At 40.6% G+C, this 25,788-nt stretch overlaps 1 protein-coding gene across 3 annotated transcripts in view; it reads right to left on the bottom strand.

Moving 5' to 3' along the window:
• Window positions 1-23,406, bottom strand: part of mtus2a (microtubule associated tumor suppressor candidate 2a) — a 43,575-nt gene extending 20,169 nt beyond the window's left edge. For 2 of the 3 annotated variants that reach the window (XM_034890170.1, XM_034890171.1), the window contains exons 1-4: window positions 23,189-23,406; window positions 9,139-11,450; window positions 7,632-7,890; window positions 4,130-4,384 (exon numbers count right to left, since the gene is read on the bottom strand). In XM_034890170.1, the coding sequence (XP_034746061.1) occupies window positions 4,130-4,384; window positions 7,632-7,890; window positions 9,139-11,193 (2,569 nt within the window). In that variant the 5' untranslated portion in view covers window positions 11,194-11,450; window positions 23,189-23,406. The remainder of the gene's footprint in view (window positions 1-4,129; window positions 4,385-7,631; window positions 7,891-9,138; window positions 11,451-23,188) is intronic. The other variant, XM_034890173.1, reaches the window with a different exon arrangement.
• Between the last annotated feature and the right edge of the window lie 2,382 nt (window positions 23,407-25,788).

Here is a 25,788-nt window from a genome sequence, read left to right as displayed (position 1 = left end):
ACACACACACACACACACATACAAATGAACATCAAAGGCCCTTAATCTTTTCCCTCTCATGTCTATCATCCTTCATTCTGGTCTCACCATGCTCCGAGCAGCAGCAGTTCAACAGCAGGAAGTGGAACATTGTGCTGCAGGCACTGCTTTTAAAACTTCTAGTCTTTCGCGTTCCGCTGGCAGGTGTTTCTGTGCTTTGTGAGTATGTGTGTGTGTCTGTGTTCACAGATTTAAAGGTGCAGTAGGTAAGCCTTATAAAACTAACTTTCTGCCATATTTGGTGAAGCTGACCCTATGTCAAACTAGGTGAAGCAGGTAATTTAAAAAAAATCCAGCTCCTCTGGAACCACCTACAGCTTGTATTGCAATTTTTATAGCTAAAAATACTACCTTTGCTGCATGTCATTCCCACCTCTCTCTCCCCTTCCATGTCTTTATCTGTCCTAAGGAATTAAAAGCCTAAAATGCCCAAAATAACAAACTTAAAAAGAAAAATGCATAGAGGTTTGTACTGCAGGTGACATTACTGGAGTAAATCGACATGTTACAGTAACATTGGAAGATGCTTACAGTAAATAGACACTATGCTAACAAGCAAGACCACTGTTATGTTTTCTCCATTTATCTTTAGGGTTTAGTTGATTGCACTTGTCACGGTAACATAAATGTCCCCAGAATGCTTTGGCCAGAATTCTACAGCAGAATCTCATTTCATTGATTCCTGATATCAATATGTGCAAGGTGATTTATTTGCAAGTACTGCAAAATTGAAGATGTTATCCGGAGTAAAGGGAAGGGTAAATTCAACACTGTTGATTAAGTTGCAGTTGCATCTGGGATTAAACCAAAACAGAAACAGAAAAATGAAAATCCTAAATAGAGAGAGACAGGATCATGCTGAAAAGTATATTTCTCCCCTACCACCATGTTTTGTGTTGAAGAGCTGAATGGCCCTGGGAACAAAGGACCCCCTCAACCTGTTTGTTGAGCATGACAGTGACAGAAATCGGCCACTGAACAGCTCCTCTGTTTTATGAATGTGCTGTGTAGTGGGTGCCGGTCATTGTCCATGATTGCCAGCATCCTACTCATGGTCCGTTTGTTCGCAGTTGCTATGAGAGACTCCAGCTCAATGCCAACAACAGAGCCAACTTTCTTTACCAGCTTGTTCAGTCTCCCAGCGTCTCTCTTCTTATTGCTGCCTCCCCAGCACACCACAGCATAGAACAGGACGCTGGCAGTGACTGACTGGTAGAACATTCAGAGGAGCTTACTGCGGACATTAAATGACGCAGCCTCCTCAAGAAGTAGAGCCGACTCTGCCCTTTACGATACAGTGCATCTGCGTTGGCTGACCAGTCCAGTTTGTTGTCCACATGTACCCCCAAGTTCTTATATGTGCTGACCACCCCCGCATTGACCCCTTCAAATGAGACTGGTGTCATGTGTGGTTTGGATCTACTGAAATCCACCACCAGCTTCTTGGTCTTTGCTATGTTCAGCTGCAGATGGTTGAGCCTGGACCATTGTACAAAGTCATCAAAGTAAATCCAGTGAGAGTTGTGTTTTGCCACAGTGCTAGAACTAATGCCACAACTTTTAAGATTTTTTAAAATTTAGTTTAAGATAAGAGTTTAAAATTGGGGAAGAGATTAAAAAACATGCTTTACAGAAAATTCAAGTTGGTGGAAGATCCATTGTGTTGGAAATGTGTGAGCTCATGTGCAGCTGATTCTGTTCATGTATAATGGGGCAGATAAGGAGAAAAACCATTCACAAGTGGATACAAGCACCAAATTTGGTGTGGTTATCCCCTTGCGGTTAGTAATTTGAAAAACAATGTCATAACGACAAATAATGGCAAGATGGTCCAAGATGATTTTTACAGGTATATCTGGCAACCCGGCCTGGCTGTCAAACTGGGTTGTTGGTAAAAACACACAGGTCAAAACACAAAAGGTGAAAATACTGGCATTAGCATTGTTGTCAGAAAAGATACTATTTCAAATTTGCATGTTTCCTTAACATCTGATGACGCATTGGAGTCATTTTTGGATTTATTACAGTAAATGTATTACATATTGGACGTTTAACTATTGATATAAATAGATTATGATGTTGAATATGATATCATTGTATCTCTTGAGCATCAAAGCATGGGAGTAAATATCACCTCTTGTAATTTATCATGTTTGGTTCAAGAGATATGATGGAAAACAAATAATTTGGTTATGGCGGAATAAAAAATGGCTGCCACAGCTGTCTAGAGGCATACATTTATGTTGTGTGTGGTATCACAGTTATCGTTGAACATTAACACATAACGGCAGACATCATCTTTATGCAATTCAATGTTTTGTCCAGATGATATCATGCAAAATACATGATTTGGCTATGGTGGGAAGTAAAATGGTTGCCACGGCTGACATGATGCAGTAGCAAAAAAACATACTTTTTTGAAAGAGCACAACCCACTGAGTAATTGTGCCAATTTTGGTGCTTTTGTCCACAAGTGAACAATTTCCCTAAAACTTTGCACTTATCTGCTCCACTATTAGAATGTAGGGAACGAAAGAAAAACTGATGAGGAGCAAAAAATAACAAAAGACAAGAGGAGAAAAAGACGAATATTGCATTTGTGATTGTTGCACACTAAGGCGGCAACCAATGATTATTTTCATAATCAATTGATTATATTACCCAAAGCTCCAGCTGACGTCTTAACATGGCTTGCATTTTCATGTTTGAGTAGGAATGTAAAGAATGACTTCAACCAATAATATTTCTTATATGTATTTCTGATGAGTTTCTGCTAATTGACACATGGACATGGACATGGATTATGAAATCCATGTCTATGCCTGTATGAAAGAAATCTGATATGAAGTTTTTTTATGAAAATCTCCACATTTATGCCACTTTTTTTAAATAAACACATTCTGCTGAGGAAACCCTGGGGAGTCCTCTTTTCTCTGTTTCTCAGTTTTTTTCCCAGCCAATATTAGAGAGAAAACACTGCAAAAGGGGGGGGATGAAGGAAAGAAGTGATGACATAACAGGGGGGCCTGACGTGTGTGAGGATGGAGGTGCTTACGTCAACTGTAACTGGGAGAGGAAGAGCAAGCATTCCCTATGTAGGTCACACTAAAAAAAACATGCAGCGATCACAAACTCAGCCAACTAACCAACCAGCCTGCCAAACATCACTTAAATCACAACTGTAAGTACTCCATGAGTAAGTATCCATACTACGCTGTTATTTCTGCTAATGCTGACTGATTCTGCAGCACAGACCTAGTTAACAGCCTGCTAAATTACTGATGAGTCCAGGGAATGACATCATGTGCTCTGTTATTATTTTTTTTTTACATACATGCAAGACTAAAAAGTCAGCTACAAGCTGAGCTGTCTAATGGAGGAATTTTCAAGCCTTATTCGGTATATGAATTAAGGAAGTATCACTGTTGTGGTAAATTGTGAAAATTGTTATTATATTTTGTACTTTTATAAGGTCCCAACCAACAGCCGGCCTGCCTTCTTGTCTGTAATGTCACACCAACATTGCACCTTATCATCACCTTTTACTCATGAATCCTAACAATCATCCTGGAGCATGTTCCACATATCAAGTCTAAATGATAATGACTTTAGTTAATTAATAGTATTGCCTCTATGTGGGTCAATCATGTGTGAAACACGCACACATGAATTAATGATTGAACACCAAATAACACTTGAATGCATCAACACTTTGTCTAATCATAATACCCAACTACTAACAATTGGACAATTGTTCTGGCAATGTGTGTTGCCAGAAACATCCTTTATATTGTGAATTACTGGGCTTTGCAAAACCGCAGCTCCACAGTTGCTATTGACCTGGAGCTTTTGAATGAAAATCCAAATTGAAGATTAACGGGGTGGAGCACAGGAAGAGAAAGCAAACTGTAACATAATGAATGTGGGAGGGGGATGTTTATGCATTCTGTATCCATGAGGGGAATACATAAAAGGAAGGCAATAAAGAAGAAAAAAAAAGTAAGGTGACGATAATAGCAAACTACTCATCAAAGCGCATTCTAACAAATGTTAACAGTGCTGTCAACTGATTTGTAATGAGTGGCCTTACGGTGAGCTGTCCTGCAGGGGTCGCTCTGTGTGCTTTCGACAGAGTGGGCCGAGGAGACGGAAGACACGCTGGAGCTCCTAACGAAGCCAAAGGCTGCCAGGCGGCCTGCGGGGAGGCGGCTGGAGCTGAAGCCTGGTGGGCGCAGGCCCGACTGGCTTGTTTTGGGAAGCAGAGACCTGGAGGCCATGGCCTGAGGTTGGGCAGCGGCTGTTGCTGGAGCAGGAGGAGGTGCATTATGGGTGAAAACCTGGTCATCTGTTAGAAAAGCAAGAATCATGTTCAATGATTTTGTCATCCATTATTCAACAACATTTTGAAAAAGGAAAGTTATTTAAGAGGTAGCATGGATACTGTCACATGGGGTGTCCTTAAACTGTCTGATACAGCAGCAGGCAGACAGTATGCAGACAATGATTAACAAAGCAACTCATCGTTTCCTGGTTTTCAACTCATCTGGTAATTGCATTCATAATCAGTTTGTTTGAGCTGCAGCATGTGGAGCTGAAAAGACAGCGTCACAAGATAAAGAAGTAAAATTGTGTGTGTGGGTGAGTGTGTGTTTGAGTAACTACTGTAAACTCATTAACCGATCTTCAAATCCCAACAAAATGCAAGACATTCAGCATGGCTGCAATGTTTACTTCCCCTGTGAGTCCTTTATCATTCGTGTTGACTAAGCCCTCACTGGGCACCAGGAAGTTTTCTATGTCATGACTCTGACTGCTACAGCAAGCAAATATAATAACAATACACACAACAAGCTTCTAACAGCTGCCTTTGGCTCTGGCCGTGCTGGCAGACTAGGCTGGCGGCCAGCTGTTTCGCTAATGCCAACGCTGTAATGACGTTTGATATGACATCCAATATTTAGGACACATATGGTATATATTTCTGATGCACGCACTTGAGTTTAGAGTTCACATGATCAGTCATTTCTCATTATTAAAATACATGATTCTCACTGCTGTTATCATTAAGGTGTATGGACTTTAAAACAGAAGACAAAATAAAAGGTGGGTAAAAAGAGAGGGAAATGAAGAAGATAAAAGATAGCATTTTTACAGAGGAAGATAAAAGACAGGGAATCAAAGAGAGAAAGAGAGGATAAAACAGTAACCACAGTCCCATAGTGGCAGCTATTGTCAGTGAGCAATGGGGAGCGTTCCTCCTTCTCGGTAGTCAATGGCTTCCAACAGCAAGACAGATGAAATGTGCAGGCATGAACAACCAAGGCTGCACACATTTACACACAGTGGGCAGTGGCAAAATCCTTGGATAGAAGCCCCATCTGGGCTACCCAAGCCTGGGGTACAATGTTTAGATCCTAGGCAGAAGAGGAGCATTATCCCCTGCTGGCTGCAAAGATAAGGTAGTTAGACCTTCTTCCTCAACTACGGTATTTAGCACAGCTGTGTGCTCCAGTACATGCTAGAGGGTAACCACCGCACCAACAAAAGAAAGAAAGAACTCTGAGGGGGGGAATACAAACACTGTTGGTAGAAAAAGACAAAATGGGACAGTAAGAGGGAGAAGAGTTTCCAGTTTAACTCCCCTCCAGCATCATCAGTGGCGCTGTTCGCACTTATCACCTCTTTCCTCCTTCCTCAATATCTGCCTGTGTGCCACGTGATCACTTTATTAGATTGGAGCTCGCTCCTCTACAGTGAGAAGGTCAGGCTCATTAAAGATAAATATCCTCATTTCCCTCAGGCCCCCCACCACTTCATTCATCCCTTCTCAGAGATGAGGGAGAAAAGTGAGCCTGACAAACATCATCAGCCTGAATCTAATGTACGTAAGCCCCTGCTAAATAAAGATACACATTATTCATAACAATCTAAAAAGAAATAGACACAAGACGAAATTATTCATATGACTTTGGCTGTCCTCTCTTTCTGTCTTCTCTTATAATATTTTCACCTGCAAAATACACCCTACCTAGTAAAGCAGCTCTCAAAAAGTACAAAAATGGGGCTACAATTTATGAAATGGTGTATTTGAAAATGCATCATGAATCATTAAGCTCATCCTGAATCATAAAACTCTGGGTGTTTTCCCTCTTAGAGTTTTCTCCCTTCAGCCATTCGATAAATTTGAAAAAAAACCTTTTCCCTTATCTTAGGTTTGAAACACTTCCTGCAGTCTCTCAACAACCCCTGAGAAATAAAACTATCTGCATCCGTTGGTGTTCACTAAAAGAAAAAGCATCCAAACTTGAGATTAATTATGTAAACTGTGTTCTGAAAAGTCAGTGGGGCATGTGGGATGAGCACTATTATGGCCAAATTATAATTATAGTCCAAGGTGAGTTGCTTCAACCTGCATGGGTTTCCTCCTCAAAGCGTTAAATTGCATATTATTAAATATGATACTTGAGTGCATTGCAATCTGCTGAGCTACTATAAACACAGTGTGAAGACAGGAGCATGATAGCTTTAATATGCAGAAGTTACAATACATCACAAATGTCCTGTCCTATAAATTGAGGATCTTCATTATCATAACAATAGAATGTTTAAACCTGCTCTGTAATTAGGTGAGTAGTTAGAGTACTCTGACTGCTATATACAGCATAATTACTATAATATGTGTATGCAAAGATGGTGAGATCTCCCTTCACAAAAGCCTGAAAAGCTGTAATTCACAGTGATGGAAAGGACACAGAAAATATAAAAATGCTTAATGGCACATTCCTAAGGGTTACGGAAAAAGACACGAATGAAAACAACAGAAATCCATTCAACTTGACCTATAAACACAAGGGCAGACACATAAACAGAAAGATACCGACGTTACTTAAACATTAACTGGTGCACACTTCAAAGCCTGTAATTCCTAGGGCCAAACAGCACTGAGACACCAAACATATGAATTAATAGGGATTATTGTAGCATATCATAACATTATACTGATCAATTCTGTATGTGCAGTTAGGGGTTATGGGTGTCACTCTATGTATGTCTCTGTGTTTGTTTCACTGTGTGTCTGGGTTATTGCACTCAGGGAGAGAGAAGATCACATAATGCATTTGAGGTGATAAATGGCAGAGCAGAACTCCGTGTGCAAAATTTCATACTTCATACATATTCAGCGGCCAGAGGTGGAATCTGAATCATCTAAATTAGAAATGTGTTGTGTGTCAAGAGAAATTGTGAGTGAGCTTTTATTTCTTGATTTCTTTTTAGTTTTGCAGATGGCAGCCTTTTGGATCAGAAAAAGTCCCCTCAGAGTACTCAGCCCTCCAATCAGATGAGCCAAAAGGAATCTCAGAGAATGCATTTTAATGAGCAGCCTTCATCTCAGGCCAATATGAGGTGGGGAACAGTCCCACCGCTGCTCATTGCTACAAAGGAGGAGAAGATAAAGTAGCTATCTAGTGTGTCAAATTTTAGGTTGCTGAAATATAATTTGACATAATCAAAAAGAGGCCATCTCCGTCTGATATTCTTTCTGTAAGGAAATATTAACATGCTCTGAAACATAATGTAGAGAAATTTCTTACCTGTGTTATCTTGGGTCTCCTGACTGTTTGCTGGGCTGACAGGTTGGACTGGCTGGCTAAAGATCAGTGTTGACTTCTGAACTTGACCAGGTCCTCTGCTTTTGGCTGAGCCCGTAGTCGCCCTGGTGACTGCTCCCAGGCCCAGACGCAGACCTCTGCTGGAGCGCAGGAGGCTGCCGCTCCCTCCGGCCTGAGCGGCCGTCCGTGACAGCAGCGCCTCCTCAGCAGCACTACCTTTAAAACTGGCAGATCTTCCCACCTAGAGATCAAAATAATGAAATGAACTTAAATATACTATTATCAAAAAGTATGAACCCTGGGCACCTGAATCGGAAAAGAAAAATTAAGTGTGTCAATCAAAGGGTCAAAGTTAATGTCAATTATGATAATATGGGGGAAATTCTTGGTTGATACATGCACGCGTTTGCTATGACTGTGCTATGTAAAACCCCTTTCAGCTTTCACAGATATAAATAGAGTGTGTCATGTGAAGGGCACCTTTTGGGTTTTTTCTGCTGGCGTCCGCATTCAAAGTCTGGCTGCCATGACATGTTAAAATATTATATATTTTCACTGTGATAGTGTACACAAATTGAGCAGCAACACATATGCTGCACCCCACAATTAGCCAAACCATAATTATATTTGACATAAATCATTGTATCCATGTAAACGTAAGTCTGTCATTAAACATTCCAGAAGAACCAAGCAAAACATTGTGATACAATTATAGGGCTGATAAATGTGCATTAGATAAAAATTGATAACAAGAATGATTCCTTGTTTCCACAGCTATGGTGTATGCTGTGAGTAAAAAAAATCATCGTGCAGGGACAGTGAGCACCTAAAACATGAGCTGTTTAACATCACAAGCATAATTTGTGTTTTCTCTTAGCGGCCCGTGTACTGGACAAAATGCTAACATGCGTGCAGTGACACATAAAGCGCTGTGAATCCTCTTGTCCCTGTGGGCTTTGTACTTCAAAATGCATTAACTATTTATTTCCACATGTTGGTGTTTGAAGCTGTATGAATGTGAATGCCAAATACAGCTATTAAATCAAAATCAATAAGGGATGCTTTTGAAGTGAAAATGAGCAGCTCCTGAGAGAGTGGGTGTAAAATGCTGAAGATCTGTGATCAATTATACATAGTTTAGTGTGGGATAGAATTATGGACTTCAGCTGGTGAAACTGGTATGCAGAATCAACACAATTAACAGAAGAGGGTCTTTCTACTTAATGTATATAATACAATGTGATCCATAAAGTTATTATCTCCTGCTGATATGGAAAACATCATAATCCTATCTTTTTTTGCCGTTTGTGTGAATGTGCTGTGATAGCTAAATTCCAGCACGATAGAAACTATCTTTTGTTAAATGAGAATAACCACAATTCCAAACCATAATAAAAGTCAGAATTCAGGCTTCATTCTTACAACTAAAAATTTAAAATAAAGGACTTGAAGTCAGATACTTACAGAAAAGGCTATACGTAATACTAACCTCTGATGGTGCCCCGAAGATGTTGCTACGCAATTTCGAGGGTGCCGTGTGGCTGTGTGTGTGTGCCGGGGGGACGGTGTTTGTGTGTCCAGGGGTCCTGATACTCCTGCTCAGCATTCCTGATGGGAAGATGTTTGTCTGCATCTCTTGGCGGTACTTGTCATAAAGCAGATTGGAGGCACTGAGCACTGGGGCCCCTCTGGTTTCTGCATCAGGCTTGCAGGGGTCTTTAGAGGTGTCTCTGAAGGAAGTGGGTGTCTGGCCATGTGTGTATGCTGACAACCTTGATGGTAGAGAGGATACCTGATAAGGTCCGTCAGCAGCCTGAGGCTTAAACTGAGGATTCTTTCGAACGCATGTAATGATTTTGGGCCGAACTCCTTTAGGTTTAAGTTTAGGTGATGGGGAGCTCTCTTTGGGGCTGGGGTTGTTGTCAGAGCTCTGCTGGTTGTTAAGAGGTGCTTTAGGGATTCCACTTGTGCTTATATTTGTTTTGACTGGTGCTCTCATGCAACTGTTGCCATAGCCCTGAGCTGATGTCATTATAGCAGAGTTGCATCCTGACGGGATGTGTCTGACCACTCCAGGGACATTCCTGGAAACGAGGTACATGGAAGGTTGGCTGCGTGGTGAACCCTGGGGTGTCCTGAGAGGGGAGTGGGGAGGAGTGGATGACCTAGAATCAGCCTCCGTCCTGTTGGGACTAGAGCAATTCCTTCTGTACGTTAGCTGAGTCTGGGCTTTCTTCTCAAAAGTGGAAGGATTTGAAGGACTCGAATTACGCCATGCAGTTGGAGCAGAATGTTTTTCCACAGGTAGAGCCTCCCTCTGGGCTGCCTGGTTGGGCTGCCTGGGCTGTAATAGTCCATGTGCTTTGTACAGGTTGGAGAAATCTGATGGCTCACGTAAAGACGATTTCGTAAACTTTCTGTTTGACCCAGTACTCTGTGAATCTGGAAAGGGGTTTGGGGAAGAAGGTTGCTCTGTCTCAGCTTGATGAGCATTGGGCTCTGCTAAGCTCCTTGCTCCTCCAACCTCTGTCTGACAGAGGGGTCTGACGAGCTGTTGCCGTCGTGGTGGCAACACCCTCTCCTCAAATCCGGCCTTCCTCCTTTGGCCCAGCCCCCCATCAGAGGCCAATCCATTACGATGATGACTTCCCTCCTCCTGTCTCTGATCTTGGCTGTGGTATTGGAAACTGCCACGTTTCTCCTGAGGATGCAGTGGTGGGGAGTTCTGGCTGGCATCTACAGGGCCTGCCCCTCTTCTGGTCTGATCTGAGGTAGTGTTGGTTGTATTGGGATAAGGGTTGATCTTGGAGTTGGACAGAGGGATGAAAGACTGCACTTCTCGGCTGCTATCCAGAGCGCTTGAAAGGCTCCCGCTGAAGGAGACAGCTGACAGACTGGAGATAAACACATTTGTCTCAGACTTGGATTCCTTTAGACCTCCCCTTCGTCTCTCCCTGTCTCTGCCTGACCTGGTGTCCCGTTTCTCTATTGAGTCTGTCACACATGTGTCTAGCTCTTCTGTGCTATGACAGGCAATCCTTTTCTGCCCCTCTTTTCCCCTCTGTATCATGCTCTCCACTTTGTTGTTGTCATTGTCATTTCTCCTCACACCGGTCGAAGCAGAGCTGGCAGTTGAGCTTGAGGAAATGGACATGGGGCCTTCATCCTTTCCATCCCTCATACTTACTCCATCGTTATCCTCCTCCTCATCCTCCACCTCCTTATCCCTGTTTCCTAAGAATGTATGTATCTCCTGACACTCCAAAAGCTCAAACTCTCTGAGCTCAGGCTCCAAACATTGCTGCCCAGAGCCCCAGATCACTATCTTGTTGGGGGATTCACTCTGTGAGACCAATGGAGGGATGGAGGTTGTGCTGTAACCTGTATCCTCTATCAATCCTCTTCCTTCTTGATCACCAATTACAGCTACTTGATTGGCATTATCATCTCCAGATTGGGGAAACCGAATTTGGCTTTTATTGCCAATCTTTTCTCCTCTATCAACATTGACCCTCAGTTCTTGAAAACCAGTTGGAATGCTCATGTCGGACCGATTATTCTGGCACACTCAAAGACACCAGCAGGCTGTTGAGGCCATCTATAGAGTTAAAAAGTGTTTCTTCTCTCTCTGTCTCTCCTCTTCAGGGTCTGAATGATGATGGCCCTTCAGGTGATTATTCCAAGGACAAAATGTCATCTCATGGAACCTTTTTTACTTCAACTCGCCACTTATCTGGCAATTACTGTGAGTTAACAAAGTTGGATTTGATGGCTTTTTGTGGAAATAGAGGATGGTTTAATCTGAAATAAAAGACAACAAGGGAAACTGTAAGAATATTCAACCACTTCTGCAGAACCCATTCAGTCTTTTTTCCCACATAGAAAATACTTTTTCCCACATAGAGGCACTTAAGGTGCAGCAATTTCCTGAAATCAACTGTGCAGAGCCCACAATCTTGTGCTCTTTACTGGCTGCCCATGGGACAAAAAGACACTGGAAGCACAACAGGAAGAGAACAAGTCTTGGAACTATCTTTGAAAGCATTTGCATCTTATACATTTAGTAATAGTAGTAGTCATTTTATATAGTGATAATGTCCGTGTTGTAACCAGCAAGATTAGTACAGAACCCACAATAGGGATGCAATTATCAAACTATCATTGTGTAGTGCAGAATAACAAGATATAAGTAAAGAGAGAAGTGGCAGATAGCTGAGGGCTACAGACTGTTTGTATGTAAGTGGAATAACCCCTGGGGTGTTGGATGAAGACAGGCAAGGAGGAAGAGAGAGAAGGGTGCAAAGTGTTTTGTAATGAGCTTTGTTCCTCAAGGGACATTGAAAAATAGAAGGCAGAATGAGGATAGGGTGAAAACATCTGCACTAACATTATGATTAAAGGGTAATAGAATATACATAGAAACATAGAAACTAATAAGAAGTGTATGCATGTTACCAATGTGAAAAGCGTGAACATTATGTGTGGGTGTTGAGTAAAAACACCAGCTCAGGAGGGATAAATCCATACTGTAGGTCTGATCCCGGCAGGGTTGTTAACACATTCTCTCAGCATGTACTCTTTAACATGCCATATGGCTGATTTAGCTAATGCCACGATTGGATTGTACAGAGCAACAGCACATCCCGCCTCATTTAAAGGCTAGGTTCTGCAGGATGTACAGAAAACTGGGATTGTTGTTTGTCTGAGTAGACACCATTTAAAGTAACCAACTGTAACATGTACAGTTAATAGATGCGCAGATGGCAGGGAGGGCAAAGATATGTACACAGTAAATATTCACATATATAGCTGTTGTTGCAGGATAGTTTAATCACGGCAGTATTTAAAAAAAAAAAACTCAAAATAAACACACATCAACGAAACTTTGGTGACTCTGCTCTAACAACATCAAATGACTCTGTTGTGTTTTTGCTCTCTGAGGAAAGACTTCTGGGTGTCTCTTCACATCTCATTCTCTTCATAATTATGCAAAAGCTCTGTGAGGAATTCTTCTTCTGCCTTGAACCAGACACATTAAAACTGCAGAATATTAATGGACTCCATTTGAACAGCAAGCATCTCTTGTTTATTTGTTTGTAAAACATAGCCTATTTCCTACATCATACACATAACTAATATAGACCAACGTTATTTGCAATCATCTTTTCTGTGTAAAAAGTGAACATTGTATATGTAGACCTTCAAACCATTACTGTGAATATTTGAGTAGTTTCCAGTTTCAAATAGAACTCCCACCCTAATTATATGTGCAGTTGGGGAGTGTGTATTCATTAGCAGGTGCCTTCTCCATGTGTCTAGTGGCACTAAACTGATTGAACTGCTAGGAAGAAAACTCTCAAAGTCTGCGACACATCTGATGCTGCTCTAATCGGGTGCAGAAGTACAGTTTGTCCAAATACACTATTCAAGGAGATGATTCATGTTCCTGAAGGCAATCTTAGAAGACATTTGGACGTAGTTTCCTAAAGAGTCTGTTAAAAGAAGGTTGTTTTGCATTACAATTCAAAAAAACATTTCAACCAAACATCTAAACTTTTAACACTCTTACATACTGTACATGTTCACTTGCCACTGTATAATATTTAAAGAAATGATCAGATGATAGATATTGGTCAAAATAAGCATTACTTTCCGTTACTGGTAAACTTCTGGTTGGGATCAATGATTGCAGAGAGGCAGAGGAAAAATTCATTGTGGTTGACTAATAAACAAACAACATGTATTATAATCTGCACACTGTCTTTCACATTCTCTGTGAACACTGCTAACATTTACCCTTGGCTGGGGCAAACAATCCAATAATTGGCTAATTATAAATCCCAATTCAAAGAGGGGAGGTAGGAGAGGAATCGGAGAGGGAGAGAGACAGAGTTAAGGGAATTCTCTGAGAGGACATGGTGGCAGATCAATTATGGCACTGATGTAGTACCAGAGGTTGTGCTGATGACAGCAGTCTTGGGAGGCTGAGTGCTAAACTTGGTCACAGTGAATGAACTACAATAGGCTACACATTACCTAGCAGCAGAGATAGACAAACCTAATCTGGCAAAACCCTAAACATGATCAAAGAGAGAACAAAAGAACCTGCCTGACTATTTGAATAAAATGACCTGTTGTGATGATAAAAAACATTAAAAAATCTGCTGCATCCTGTGATGCTTTGGAAGACATTTGTTTGAATTGTTTGTTTTTTTAGTTCTGTCTGCTGTCGCACTGCCTTATGTTGGTGACATGAACGTGAAAAGTAAAAAGGATCACTTGGAAGTGTTGGTGAGGGGTCGATGTTTTCCTTTAACTGTAATATGAATTATGCAATAACGAGTGTAACAAATATGAACATCTTTGATAATCAAGCCCCTTCTTCTTCTTTTATTAGCAAAGGAGACACTGCATTAAAGAGGGTAAGCACATGGGGTACATGAGTTGTTTATACACAGTTGCCAACAGTCTTCCAATCAAATATAGCAGCTAATTTATCCCTTTACCAATTATCCACAATGAATCAATCTTCTGATGATAGAGTGACCTTTTTTCAGAATTTAAATGTTTCAAAGACCTATATTCCAGATATGAAAAGACTGATATTATTTCTCCAAATATGCAAGTTGATCTGGGATGGAATAAGTAATGAAGGTAGGCTTTGTTTCACAGAGTTGGTGTAACTTCTTGTTCTAAACTACTCTGGGAATCCGAGCAGCAGAAAAAAAAAACTGCCATTCTTTTGTTGTCATGGCAATACTATATCCCTGGGAATTGGAAAATACATGTCCTGACCCCTGCGTCTTCCATCAGGAAAAAAAGGTCAACGTTAGAAAGAGATGGGCTGTCCTGAAGGTCAGCTTCGTGCTTTTACACTCTCAGCTCATGCATACATTCTGCTGTGCAACGCATTCACATGGGAACTCACACCAACACTGTAAACCTAGATTTAGTTAATTTTCTCTACTTATTCTTTCAGGTTTTGTTAAAAAACACATTAATTACTAAACCACATTAATTGTTTGTAATAATCCGCTTAAGTATGCATAGATCCTATTGAAGGTCCAGTGTGTAAGGTTTGCTGTTGTTCATTATCAAAATCAGTGTTGCCCGTTCATAAACTTATCTTTTTCATGAGTATTTACCACCACCATCAGTTCCAAGTATTCCTATTGGCTTGAAATTTAACATTTGCATTTGCATGAACTGGATTAGAGGCTCCATATTCATGCTCCATCTTGAAATAGATTAACGGGTAAGTTACTTACAGGAGACACTGCTCCGCCTTTCGCGTTTTCGCTGTCACGTAATAAACTCACAGGTGCTGCTAATTGGTTTTGTCGCTTCCCGGCCCCAACGAGTTTAAAGGAAACATTGCTAACATCAACAAGACAGTCTGTAGTACTCTCCAAATCTTTAGATAGAATTTTGAAAATTAATAAAAATGAAACGAACGGACCTGATCGCCTGAGGTAAAGCTGGATGAAGACGATGACATCTTGGCTTTTTGAAGCGTGAAGGCTAACGTAGCTGTTATACGTAGTTTGAACTGCATGGCACGAGAAAGAAGATTGTGATATATGATACCAATGCTAGATGGGAGAAATTCCCACACATTGGACATTTAAGAATGTAAGGGAGGGGTGGGGTCATTTGAACTGTTTTGTGCTGAATCTGTGCATAGGCTCAGAGGAAGAAAACAATATGTTCTCAATGGTTTCTGTCATAGTTAAAGTGTGTTTTAATAGTGTTCTGTTGCTGTTTGGGGTTTGTTATCTGGGTTTTAATTTTGTATGATTTAGTGTTCATGTTTATCTCCAAGACCCGGGTGCTCATACTATCAGTATCTGGGTAGTGACTGTATTTGAAGGGTCAGCAATCATATTGCAACTTGTTATAACTAAATCAACTGAGTAAGACTTTCCATACAGTGCAAAGATTTACAATGATTTGTGCTCGGCATCCTTTTGGGCTCTAATCTGTCTCCATCTTTCAGTCAGCTACAGCTCTAACATTTACCTGGGGTTTGTTAAGTCTCTGGTCACGCAACTGTTTAGAAACTGAGTTGGTTTAGGTCGGGTAGAATCTATCTCCGTTGATCAAGTCCGTTTGTTTGCTGCTTCCACTGGCTGTACTTTAGCTGTAGCTCGCTGAGTTTGGGTTTTCACAGGTATGTATCTGGCAACCCAGCCTGGCTGTCAAACTGGCCAGTTGATGACAACACACACAGGCTGAAACACTAACAGATTTTCCGTCACAGAACTATGAAAAAACATTTTAGGATAAAATGTTGAATTTAGCATTGTTGTCAGAAAAGAAGTATTGCAGTGACATATTGTGGTCATTTTTGGATTTAATACAGTAAATATATTATTGCACCTTTAACATGCTTATTTTATTTGTCTACTCTGTGTTCCCACATTTCTAAGATTTTTCTTAAAATTATTATTATACAAATTTATGAAAATGGAAATGTAGGAACATAGGGCCTAATTTAAAAGAAATCTTAGAAATGTAGGATCATAGGGCGTAATTTTGAAAAAGAATCTTAGAAATGTAGGAACATAGGGGCAAATTTTGAAAAGAATTGTAGACATGTGGGAACATAGGTCTGTGGTAACATAGGGCTGTGGGAACATAGGCACGCTCCAGTCTACTGCATACACTCACTACTCTGTGTTAATACAACATAACATGTCAAGTTTCACTTAGTGTGAAATACTTAAATGGTTTAAACCAACAGGTTTCCATGCAAATGTCTAGCAAAGTAATGTGGGATAACAGTGAATACTCAGCCATGGATAAAGCTATTTGCAGCCACGGTAACATGTAGTGCACACAAAATGCACACAGTAGAATAGGTTTTCCCCCCACCAGGTACATACTGCTCACATAGGGAAATCCTTTCCTTGCAAGAGGGTAGATAGATGGATTGCTGAAGCGATGAGAGGATGAGACAAAGATAAGACCGTATCTCAGCGGTGTTCAAATTCAGTAAAGGACTGGAATTTGTGGTCCTTAACCTATCAAGTGCTGCATCATCTCAGAAGTTGGGAAAGGACGAGTTGAGAAGTCATTATATATACACATTATAAAGGGACTGGAAATGGAGAAATACAAAATATTGTGGAGTAGAATTGGAAAAGAGAAAGGCCTTCCCCATCCTCCTTTCTTTTTCTTCTCTGAATGTGAGCAGGTCTGTGTGGGTGAAAAGCGAGACAGACAGAAGGTGGGAGTGATGAGACATGCAGATGGATACAAAGAGGAAGAGAGTTGACGCAGCAGAGCCACTGCTTTATAATTAGGCTGATGGAAGGGAAAACATCATTTCAACCTCTATAATACGAGCTATAAAGCCCCTTTCTGAAGTGACTTTCGGATATAAGCCTAGGAGTGCAGAGTGAAGTAATCATTGGGATTCCTTTACCACATATTTTGCTAATGAGCATTAAATTACTTCCATGATGGTAACATATCTTCTTTTATTTTATCAATTTCATACTTTTTTTTCTGCAGGTAGCCAAGATAGGAGTAAGCCCAGACTCTAAGAGCTACCCATACAAGTGGCCTTTCCTATCCTTGTTTCCCTCTTAGGGACTGTACGGAAATTATTGGTAGGGGAGAAGGGGTCAGGTAAGGGGGAGGATTTGTATTTCTTAATTTTGCTGAATGGAAGGTAGCCAGCATTTTTTTTAAAGCGCAGGGGACTGTCTCACTTTTTCTCTTTCCAGAGTCTATCTTTTGAGATGTATTATATATAATAAAAAATAAAAAAATTACACTACAAAGGTAGCTTTTATTTTGTATGTAAGGCTGTGCTTTTTTAGACAGCTGCCTTGAACCATGTATCACTTACTTGATCTAAGGGACACTCAGACATCTGATCTCAGACTTCTCAGAAGAATCTTATTTTTATTCAGTGGATCAAAGTTCAGTGCTTCACAGAGATGTATTGCAGAGAAACATGTTGTAGCGCTTGCAGCAGAATCAAATACATCTTTATCTAAATGAGCCTATAAGGTCAAGCCAGGTAGGACGTGTAACACACAACTCCTTTTCTTGTGTCAGTCAGTTGGTTTGCATTTTCCAAAGCATGTGTAGACATGTGACAACATAAAGACTGTATGTGTATATGAGCGCATTGATTCTCCCACAAACACACTCCCCTGCACAGACACACACTTCAACACACGCATAGGCACACTCTCAGCGTCTTTGTTGTCGGTCCAGTAGCACATGTGGCGATTACAGAAGCCATTTGTCTTTGGCACTTTGCTTTATTCTTCTCCTCCCCCACTGGAGAGCAGACAGGTTTTATAGCTCACTGGTCCCAGGGGAACCCCAACGACACACACGTTTCTCCTGTGCGATCTCTTTTTCTTCCATATTTACACACACACATACTTCTGCAAAAGAGAAGGCGGGAACAAAAATGAACAGAGCGGCGATGTGTGAATGACCATAATTTATGACTCCTGAGTGTCAGCACATGACATAATTAGATTCAGTGCAGAATTTACATTAAAATGCAGTGTAGCAGTTATCCGTAAACTCCAATCCTTTTAACACAGCACATGCTCTTTGCAAGCATGTAATTGATGTCTAATGACATCATCATTGCATGTCCTTGTACACTCTCCTGTATTGTGTTAGAAATGTTGTTTTCTGTGAAAGTACATTCAAAAATAAACCGACAAATGCTCCACACACCCAAATCCTCCTCTTGTCCATTTTGAAAAAAAGAAATCCAGGACAGTATACTCTTCTTCTTGTACTTTGTATTCTATTCACATACAATCATCCAGCAGGATAAAGCTTAGTGAGAAAGTCTATTCAGAAAAAAAAGCTAAGCTTTAGTCATCCATTCCTTCTCCTCCTATCCCTGTCGGAGACACAACAGACAGAAATGGCACTGAAATAAGCTAAACACTCACAGAAGACACAACAGACACCCTGTAGACAGAAAGTGGTGATTCACTAAACTGTGCCTGAGTGTTTGTGTGTGAACCAAGCAATAACTCACTATGCATAGCAACGTGATAACCATCACAGAAAACAGTGAAGCAGAAATATCCAGTATCCTTTGGTTGCTCTGCACTTTTTGTATAGATGTGCATCAAGAAAACAACAACAGAGCAGCTCCTTATCCACAATGTCTTTATCTCTTCCTCCTCTCCCTCCCTCCTCCAGCTCCTCTTCCCCCTTAATAATACAGAGTTAATTAGGGCAGGGCAAAGTGATCATTCCAATTTTCACTCTTATATGTACGGCACATCAGCAGACTACATCTGCCCAAATAATCCCTCCTCTCTCGCCCCCTCTCTGTCTCTCTCTCCCACTCCACTCCCACATACACACAGTCGGATGCCTTTTTGTACCCCAGAGGGAGTCATTCTATATTGCGAGGGGGGACTGTAACAGGATTTCTGCAGGATCTCAGGTCAGAGTGGGTGGTCATACCTAACTGAATAAGGAGAATGAGAAAATCAGATCATCTGCAATAAAAGCTGATTTATTTCTGAATTGGGCGCAGGCATGTCGGCATGTAATTGTCAAAAAATCACAATATGCTGCTAATAGGATTTATTAGCTAAAGCAAAATGAAAAATAGAGGCATGTGTTTACACATCCATCCATCAACGCACATTCACACACAAGGTCTGTCTCTGTTATTCACACAGCTGAAAATATGACAAGCTGTACTAAAAAAAGTAAAACAGAACATCCCGGGTGAACATTCAAATCCTAAACTAAGACTGTTTTACGTGAGCTCAAAGAATGCTTTCGCACATACCTACACACACAAATACACACACTCAGGCAGTGTCAAAGAGACAGCTTCTCAATGGGAGAAAATGTGGCTTGCAAAAACATATTTCCTGATGAAAAATCTCCTTAATTCTTATTTCGTAAGTGTTGCTTTTGGCAAGTACTGGGAATAAGTCTCCAGTAAATCAGACATTGTCGAGCTTTTGCCGACTGGTTTTGATTTGGTACGCAGCCTATGAGGATGAATTGTACTTGACATGGATAAATGGAAGACAAATGTACAGGAAATGAAAAGAGAAATGACAAGGGGAATAAGATGAGTTGGGAACAAAAAGCAATGAGAAGCTGGAAATGAGATTAATGTGATTAGAAATACAATGACTGCTACAGTCAGTGGGAGAGAATCAGGACGAGGAAGACATTAGACTTGGGTGCATTGGTTCATTGAGCCCTACAGTTAAAATATAGACAGGGGTGGAATGGAGTAGGAGAGTAGAAAAACGGTGTCTGTCCACGCTGGTTGCTGGTTGCACTGCATTGTTATTAGCAAAGCCCCTCCACCCACTACCCTCACTCCTGTCGCAGCGAAAAATTAACTCTTGCATGGCTGGTGGGTAAAACTGTGTGAGGGGACAAAGAGGAAAGAAAAAGAGTTCACGTCAACGAGGAATGTAATCATAGTGGAATTCTCTGTGGGACTGTGAGGAAGTCGGCATATGCTCACACAAACACACACAGACATACACAGTCAGACATAAAGCTGGGAAGGTGAGGCAGCCCAGACAAAGAAAAGCAGAGTGCAACTTAGACGGGCTGAGTCACTTCTGTTTCTTTTAGGAAAAAATTATAATAGAAATGTTGCAGAGAGCGATGAGGGAGTAGAGAAGAATGGGGGTGTGTGGGGGATTTAGTTCGTATTGCAAGGAGTGAGTGTGTATGCATGTGTAATGTGCAAAACCCAGGGGTGTGGGGGAGGGAAAACTGGCAAAGGATCATTGAGAGGTGAGCAAAGAATAGAGCGAGCTGAGGTTTTTTTTGGGGTGGTGATGATGTGCAAAAAATGTATGGTAATGATTGTAATGAGTGGCAGTGTGTGTGTATGAAAAAGATGGGATGTGTTCAAACATTGGACAAAGGAAGATGAGAGAGTACAGGACGGGGCAAAGAACTCCAGAGGAAAGAAGCTCAGTTTTTGGGTTCACATACAGTATGTTGTCTTTCTGACATATAAGTTTACTTTTGGGAACATGGATGAGGTTTAAAAAGAATGTAAATGGACAGTCTGGAGAAGTACCATAAATAAAGAATCATTCTGTGGCTTTTTACAGTCAAGTAAAGTAAAGCACTTTACAGCTCTGTCCTAAAAACACTGCTACACACACTTGTTTTAGCTTCATTTATAGATTAGCATGTATTTGCTTCATAAGGGCTGTAGCTCGCTGTCAAATATTTAAATTATACAAAAAATTGTAAAGGAATAAAAAAGTACTTCTGTTAAACTGACTGCATAAATTCAGCAAATGGATGCACATGCACACACACACAAGAAAAAGGTCTTTCATGTTGACTCCCCACAGAATGGGGACATGTGTGTTTGTGTGTGTGCGTGTGTGTGTTCGTTTGTGTGTGCGAGTGTGTCATAAGCCAAGGCATGCCTCTCCATTCACCCTCTGATGTCCTGGCTGTGACTGCAGGGGAGGAGCTACAACAACCTCATTGCCACCTTGTAGACAAAGACAGCGTGGATTTGAGAATGTGTGTTTGCATGTGTGTTGACACTTCATTCCCACTGAATCCACCCCCATGCACCCACACACACACGCACACTCACAAACACACATTTAACTACTTCTACAAAACATGTTCCACTGTGGTATCAAAAGCACAATACTTTTGTTTAAATTAAAAAGAAAAAGAAATAATATGAGCTTATAAAAAAGACTCATTGGGAATACACATAGGCCTAAAAAAAAAAAAAGAGGCATACTGACATACTTCTCTCTCTCCTTCACATATCATCTCTATTGCCCCCCTCCTCCGTCTTCTCCTCTGTTCTGTCCTATAAAATGACCTTGCTGGTTGCACCGGTGTACTACACTCAAGCTTTGTGACACATTGTCTTACCTGCAGAAACACACACACACATACATGGGCACCTGAGGCCAAGCACTTCAACAAAACACACACATGCATGCAGTCACACACACAAACACACACTGCTGCAAGAGGCTTTCCTGGCAGAGATCTGCTAAATTGATCGCTGTTCAGACATTGCAGAGGTCAGATGTGATGAATCAATCACACATGCACCAGCATCTGGAACAGCAGCTACAGCCAAGGCCACAGGCTCTGCCGCCCTGCTTTGATTCAGAGTCAACGTCCACATTAACAGGACTAGGAGGGATTGGCAAGATTTAGCAAGACGGACTGAGAAATCCATCGACGCGGGAAGTCTCCGATATTGGGATCGATAATAGCAGCAGTCAACCTCACTTGACAAACACAAAACACACTTTTCGCAAGTATTTTATGCACAGGGTAGAATCTAATGACCACATGTCTGGGCAGTTCAGCCGAATGCTAAACGGTGTACTGTGAACCCTCACACAGTTGCAAAGCTGAACAATTTAAGTCACAAGTTATACACCCGAAGAAAGACAGGGAAACATCCACCTGCACGGTCTCAAGGACAACCTGATCATCAGACACGGATCAATCAAAATAAAAGACAGCTGAGTGTGAAAGACATGGCATCGATCTTCTCACCTTTGTTTGATCCATTCCTTCGTGTCTTTCCTCTCCCGCCTCCCCTTTACGAAGCCTAAAGGTGAGGCTGAGATCACGGGAATTGTTGCAAAAGTAACTAAAGCAGGAGTTAGACGATAAAGACTAGAGGTGAGGTCTGGTGGTGTAAATGTGGAGAAGATCAAACTGGAATAAAATGGAAGTATTTTACAAAATGAAACACTAATCTGTGAAGAATCGTGCAAACTATATTTCTTTGATTTTATGATCAATCTCTGAACAAGGTTTATCTTTATTATATTTATCATTCATAAAAACACTTCTATTAAATGGCTAAGGCCTGAGTCAGCCTAACAACACTAGCCTATAACACAACTGTAGAGCAAATGATATCCCGTGGCATTTAAGGACTGGGCTTTGCTTTTGTTCCTCTTTTCCTGACACCAGAAATTATTATAGTATAAGCTACAATCCGATGCCCACAACTAACAAATACAAATTCTTACAAAAGGAATTCAAATTTCTTGGAAGTATCTTTATTGTCACCTCTCAGTGCAGTGGATCATGGTTGGAGTCAGAGCTAAAGCCTGGATAATCTATGTCTGATCATTAGCATCACCCACAGAGACTTGACCTGCTCCATCCATCACAGCAACCTGCTCTTCGCTGTCTGCCCTCTCTCTCTCTCTCCAACCGCGGCACGCTATGCTCTCCTTTAAGCCTACTGCTCCACATCCAGTGTAGCTACGATCTGCGGGTCAACTTCAATATTACAGCCTTTTTGTTGTTGATGCAGAAACACAAATTCCCCCACATGCTGCACTGCACCATCCATGCGAAAAGTAAGCCTTCCGATCTGTATTTGGCTTAGATTGCTGCGCGAACCGAGTCGGCACCGAGACCCGAATCCTCCAAGCAAAATGCGTGCGACACTTCTTCAAGAAACCCGATGACCGACTCCGAAGCATCGTTACAGAAACAAAACAGCAAACACTAGGAGGGTTGTCTTCAGTTGTTCGACTTACCTTCAGGTTTCTCTAGAGTTGATTCATTTGAGAATGTCGGTCAAAGGCAGCTGAGTTGCAAAACGAAACACATGCGTGTCTTTCCACTCTCAGAGAGAGGGAGAGAGAAAGAGAGAGAGAGAGAGAGAGAGAGAGAAAGAGAGATAGAGAGATGCTGTGGACAGGAGGAGGTGGAGTGGTGCTGATGCTGCAGCCGACACCTGGCAGAGCATCCTTCCATCAGGCGCCCTGGCTTCTCTCTCTCTCTCTCTCCCTCTCTCTCTCTCTCAACACATTTGCGCTCTCTGCTGGTTCACGTATGATGAGACGAATGACGAAAATCTCAAAAAAAGTGGATTTCAAAATAAAAAGCCCCCCGAAATAGTCTGGTTGGAGATAAAGCTCGTTTTATGGATAAGAATGATGCATCTGACACACACTGACTTTGACAAAAAGCACAAGGATAAGAGGACAAGCAAAACAATTTAGTCTACACGTTGATACTGGTATTTATTTTATGTGGGATTTTGTGATTGGGCACTAGTTTTTGTTTCTAAAAACTAAGATCCTGCTTTTGTTCCTTTTTTTCACTATCTCTGGGTCAGTTCGGTCCCAATGCTACCAGACGGCGTTAAAGTAAAGACATTTTAAATCCCACACACTGACTTTCAATGTAAAATATAACAAACAGCGCAATATTTTTCTTTTTTCATTTGTTAGTTGGTGAGTTGTCAGACAGTTTTTTAACATTGTAAAATCTGGAAACCAGTTTATTCCGGGCTTAGACAGGTGCATACCTAAAAGCTCCATTTAAAGCTAATGATGAATAACAAAAGGCAAAACCATCTATGTGAACCAAATACACTGACCGTGTTTGTACTTTTTGAACATTTACTACAAACATTTTTAACACACTGAAAGCCAACGACCAAGAAAGAAGGCAAGGAAAAAAGGAAAGGAAAAGTCTGACAGATGAACACATCAAAACAACATCAAACATGAAGCCATCAACACTGGTGAAGGATTTTAAAACATCAAAAGGCACATTATATGACAGACGTTATGTAAAGCCATAGGTCAGCAGGGGTTTAAAGCAGCACCAAAGAAGAGAAAAAAATGCTCCTTCTTTAATACATTTAATTTATAATATACATGTTTGGACATACAATCCTATTCATTTCAGAAAAAAAAGTAAACACTGAGGTTTGGCATGGCAGAAATTTAAAAAACAAGTACTGATTACACCAGAAGATATATTTTCAAATACAGATGAATCCCTTTGTAAATTCACAACTAACAAGGAGACTAAACGTTAAAACAGAAATCAGTTGAATTGTTGTTATACTGTGCATAGTTAGATTTCTTTGAAACTTGAATTTTGGGATTTTGCATGTGCTTTGATTTGTAAAACTGCAAGTTTTTATTGAGGAAGTATCAAAACAGTAGATATTGATGAATTTTAGTATGATTACTTTGTGTAACAATTCAACAAGATATATTCAAATGTTGAGTAAACAAATTACCAAATCCCCTATCAGTAATGCATTGTTGACTCAATATACTTACTGAAGAAGTAATGTGATTATTACACTTCTACTAAAGCCCATGACCACAATTTTTGAATACCACTTGTTTTTGCCACAGTCATCCCAATATCCCAAAGTTATTGTGTTATAACTGCACTTTTTAATTTGTCAATAATGGCTAAAGTCATGCCAATGAAAGGTGAAGGCAGTGATTTAGCCAACCCTGAGGATAAAGTTTCAGTTGCACTGATCAAGTAAACACAATATAAGAACAACAATGTCAGACACAAACAGAGCAACATAATATAAGCCTTTTCTCCAATTTACAAATAATTTACTACAAGAAATATAAACAAAATCTTATATACACAATCTTGATTGTACATGTTTTATAGACAGCCACTGTGTTGTGAAGGACTCCCAAACTACAATGAATGCGCTTAGAGTAAAGGCTCAAATGAATGGTAACATGATATAAGTGTTGATGAATAGGTCTGCATTTACATTATGAATGAAACATTCGTGGGGAAGTACACAAATTTTACACACCAAAGTCTGTTTGAAGTTTTTGGGGAGTAACTGCATGAAAACGTATGTGAAACACCTACTGTGTATGATGAATTGCCTAAAACCGTTTTCCTTGTGCTAACGTCAGTCACCACAAGTTTGAAAATGTTAAAAACTGTGGGTGTGGATTTAGAAAGAAGTGAGATTATCAGACCTCTGAACTCTTTCCTCATCTCTGCTTTGTGTCAGTGCATTGTTTAATCAATGTTTATGATAAAGAAAATATCTAAAAGCATTAGATGTTTTAATGACAACAACAAAAATGTATGTAAATAAATCTACGTAATAAAGTGTGACAAAATCCTACCTGATCCAATTCTTCATAGGCTTTTACTTAACTGTAAATATTAAGTTGAATCAGATTAATAATCCGAAGAGCACACTGGAAACGGCCGTGTTTTTGGAAGCGGGTAATAAAATAAGAAAAATGAATAAACAAGAGAAAAGGCATCATAAAGTGAGAAAAAAACAGGTTCTTCCAAACTGAAGATTTAAAGAAGAAAGAAAAAAAGTCAGTCTGTATTATTG

Source organism: Etheostoma cragini, chromosome 13, assembly GCF_013103735.1.
Source record: "Etheostoma cragini isolate CJK2018 chromosome 13, CSU_Ecrag_1.0, whole genome shotgun sequence".
NCBI lineage: Eukaryota > Metazoa > Chordata > Actinopteri > Perciformes > Percidae > Etheostoma > Etheostoma cragini.
The sequence above is the reverse complement of the archived record's forward strand: the minus strand, read 5'-3'. Positions and strand labels throughout refer to the sequence as shown.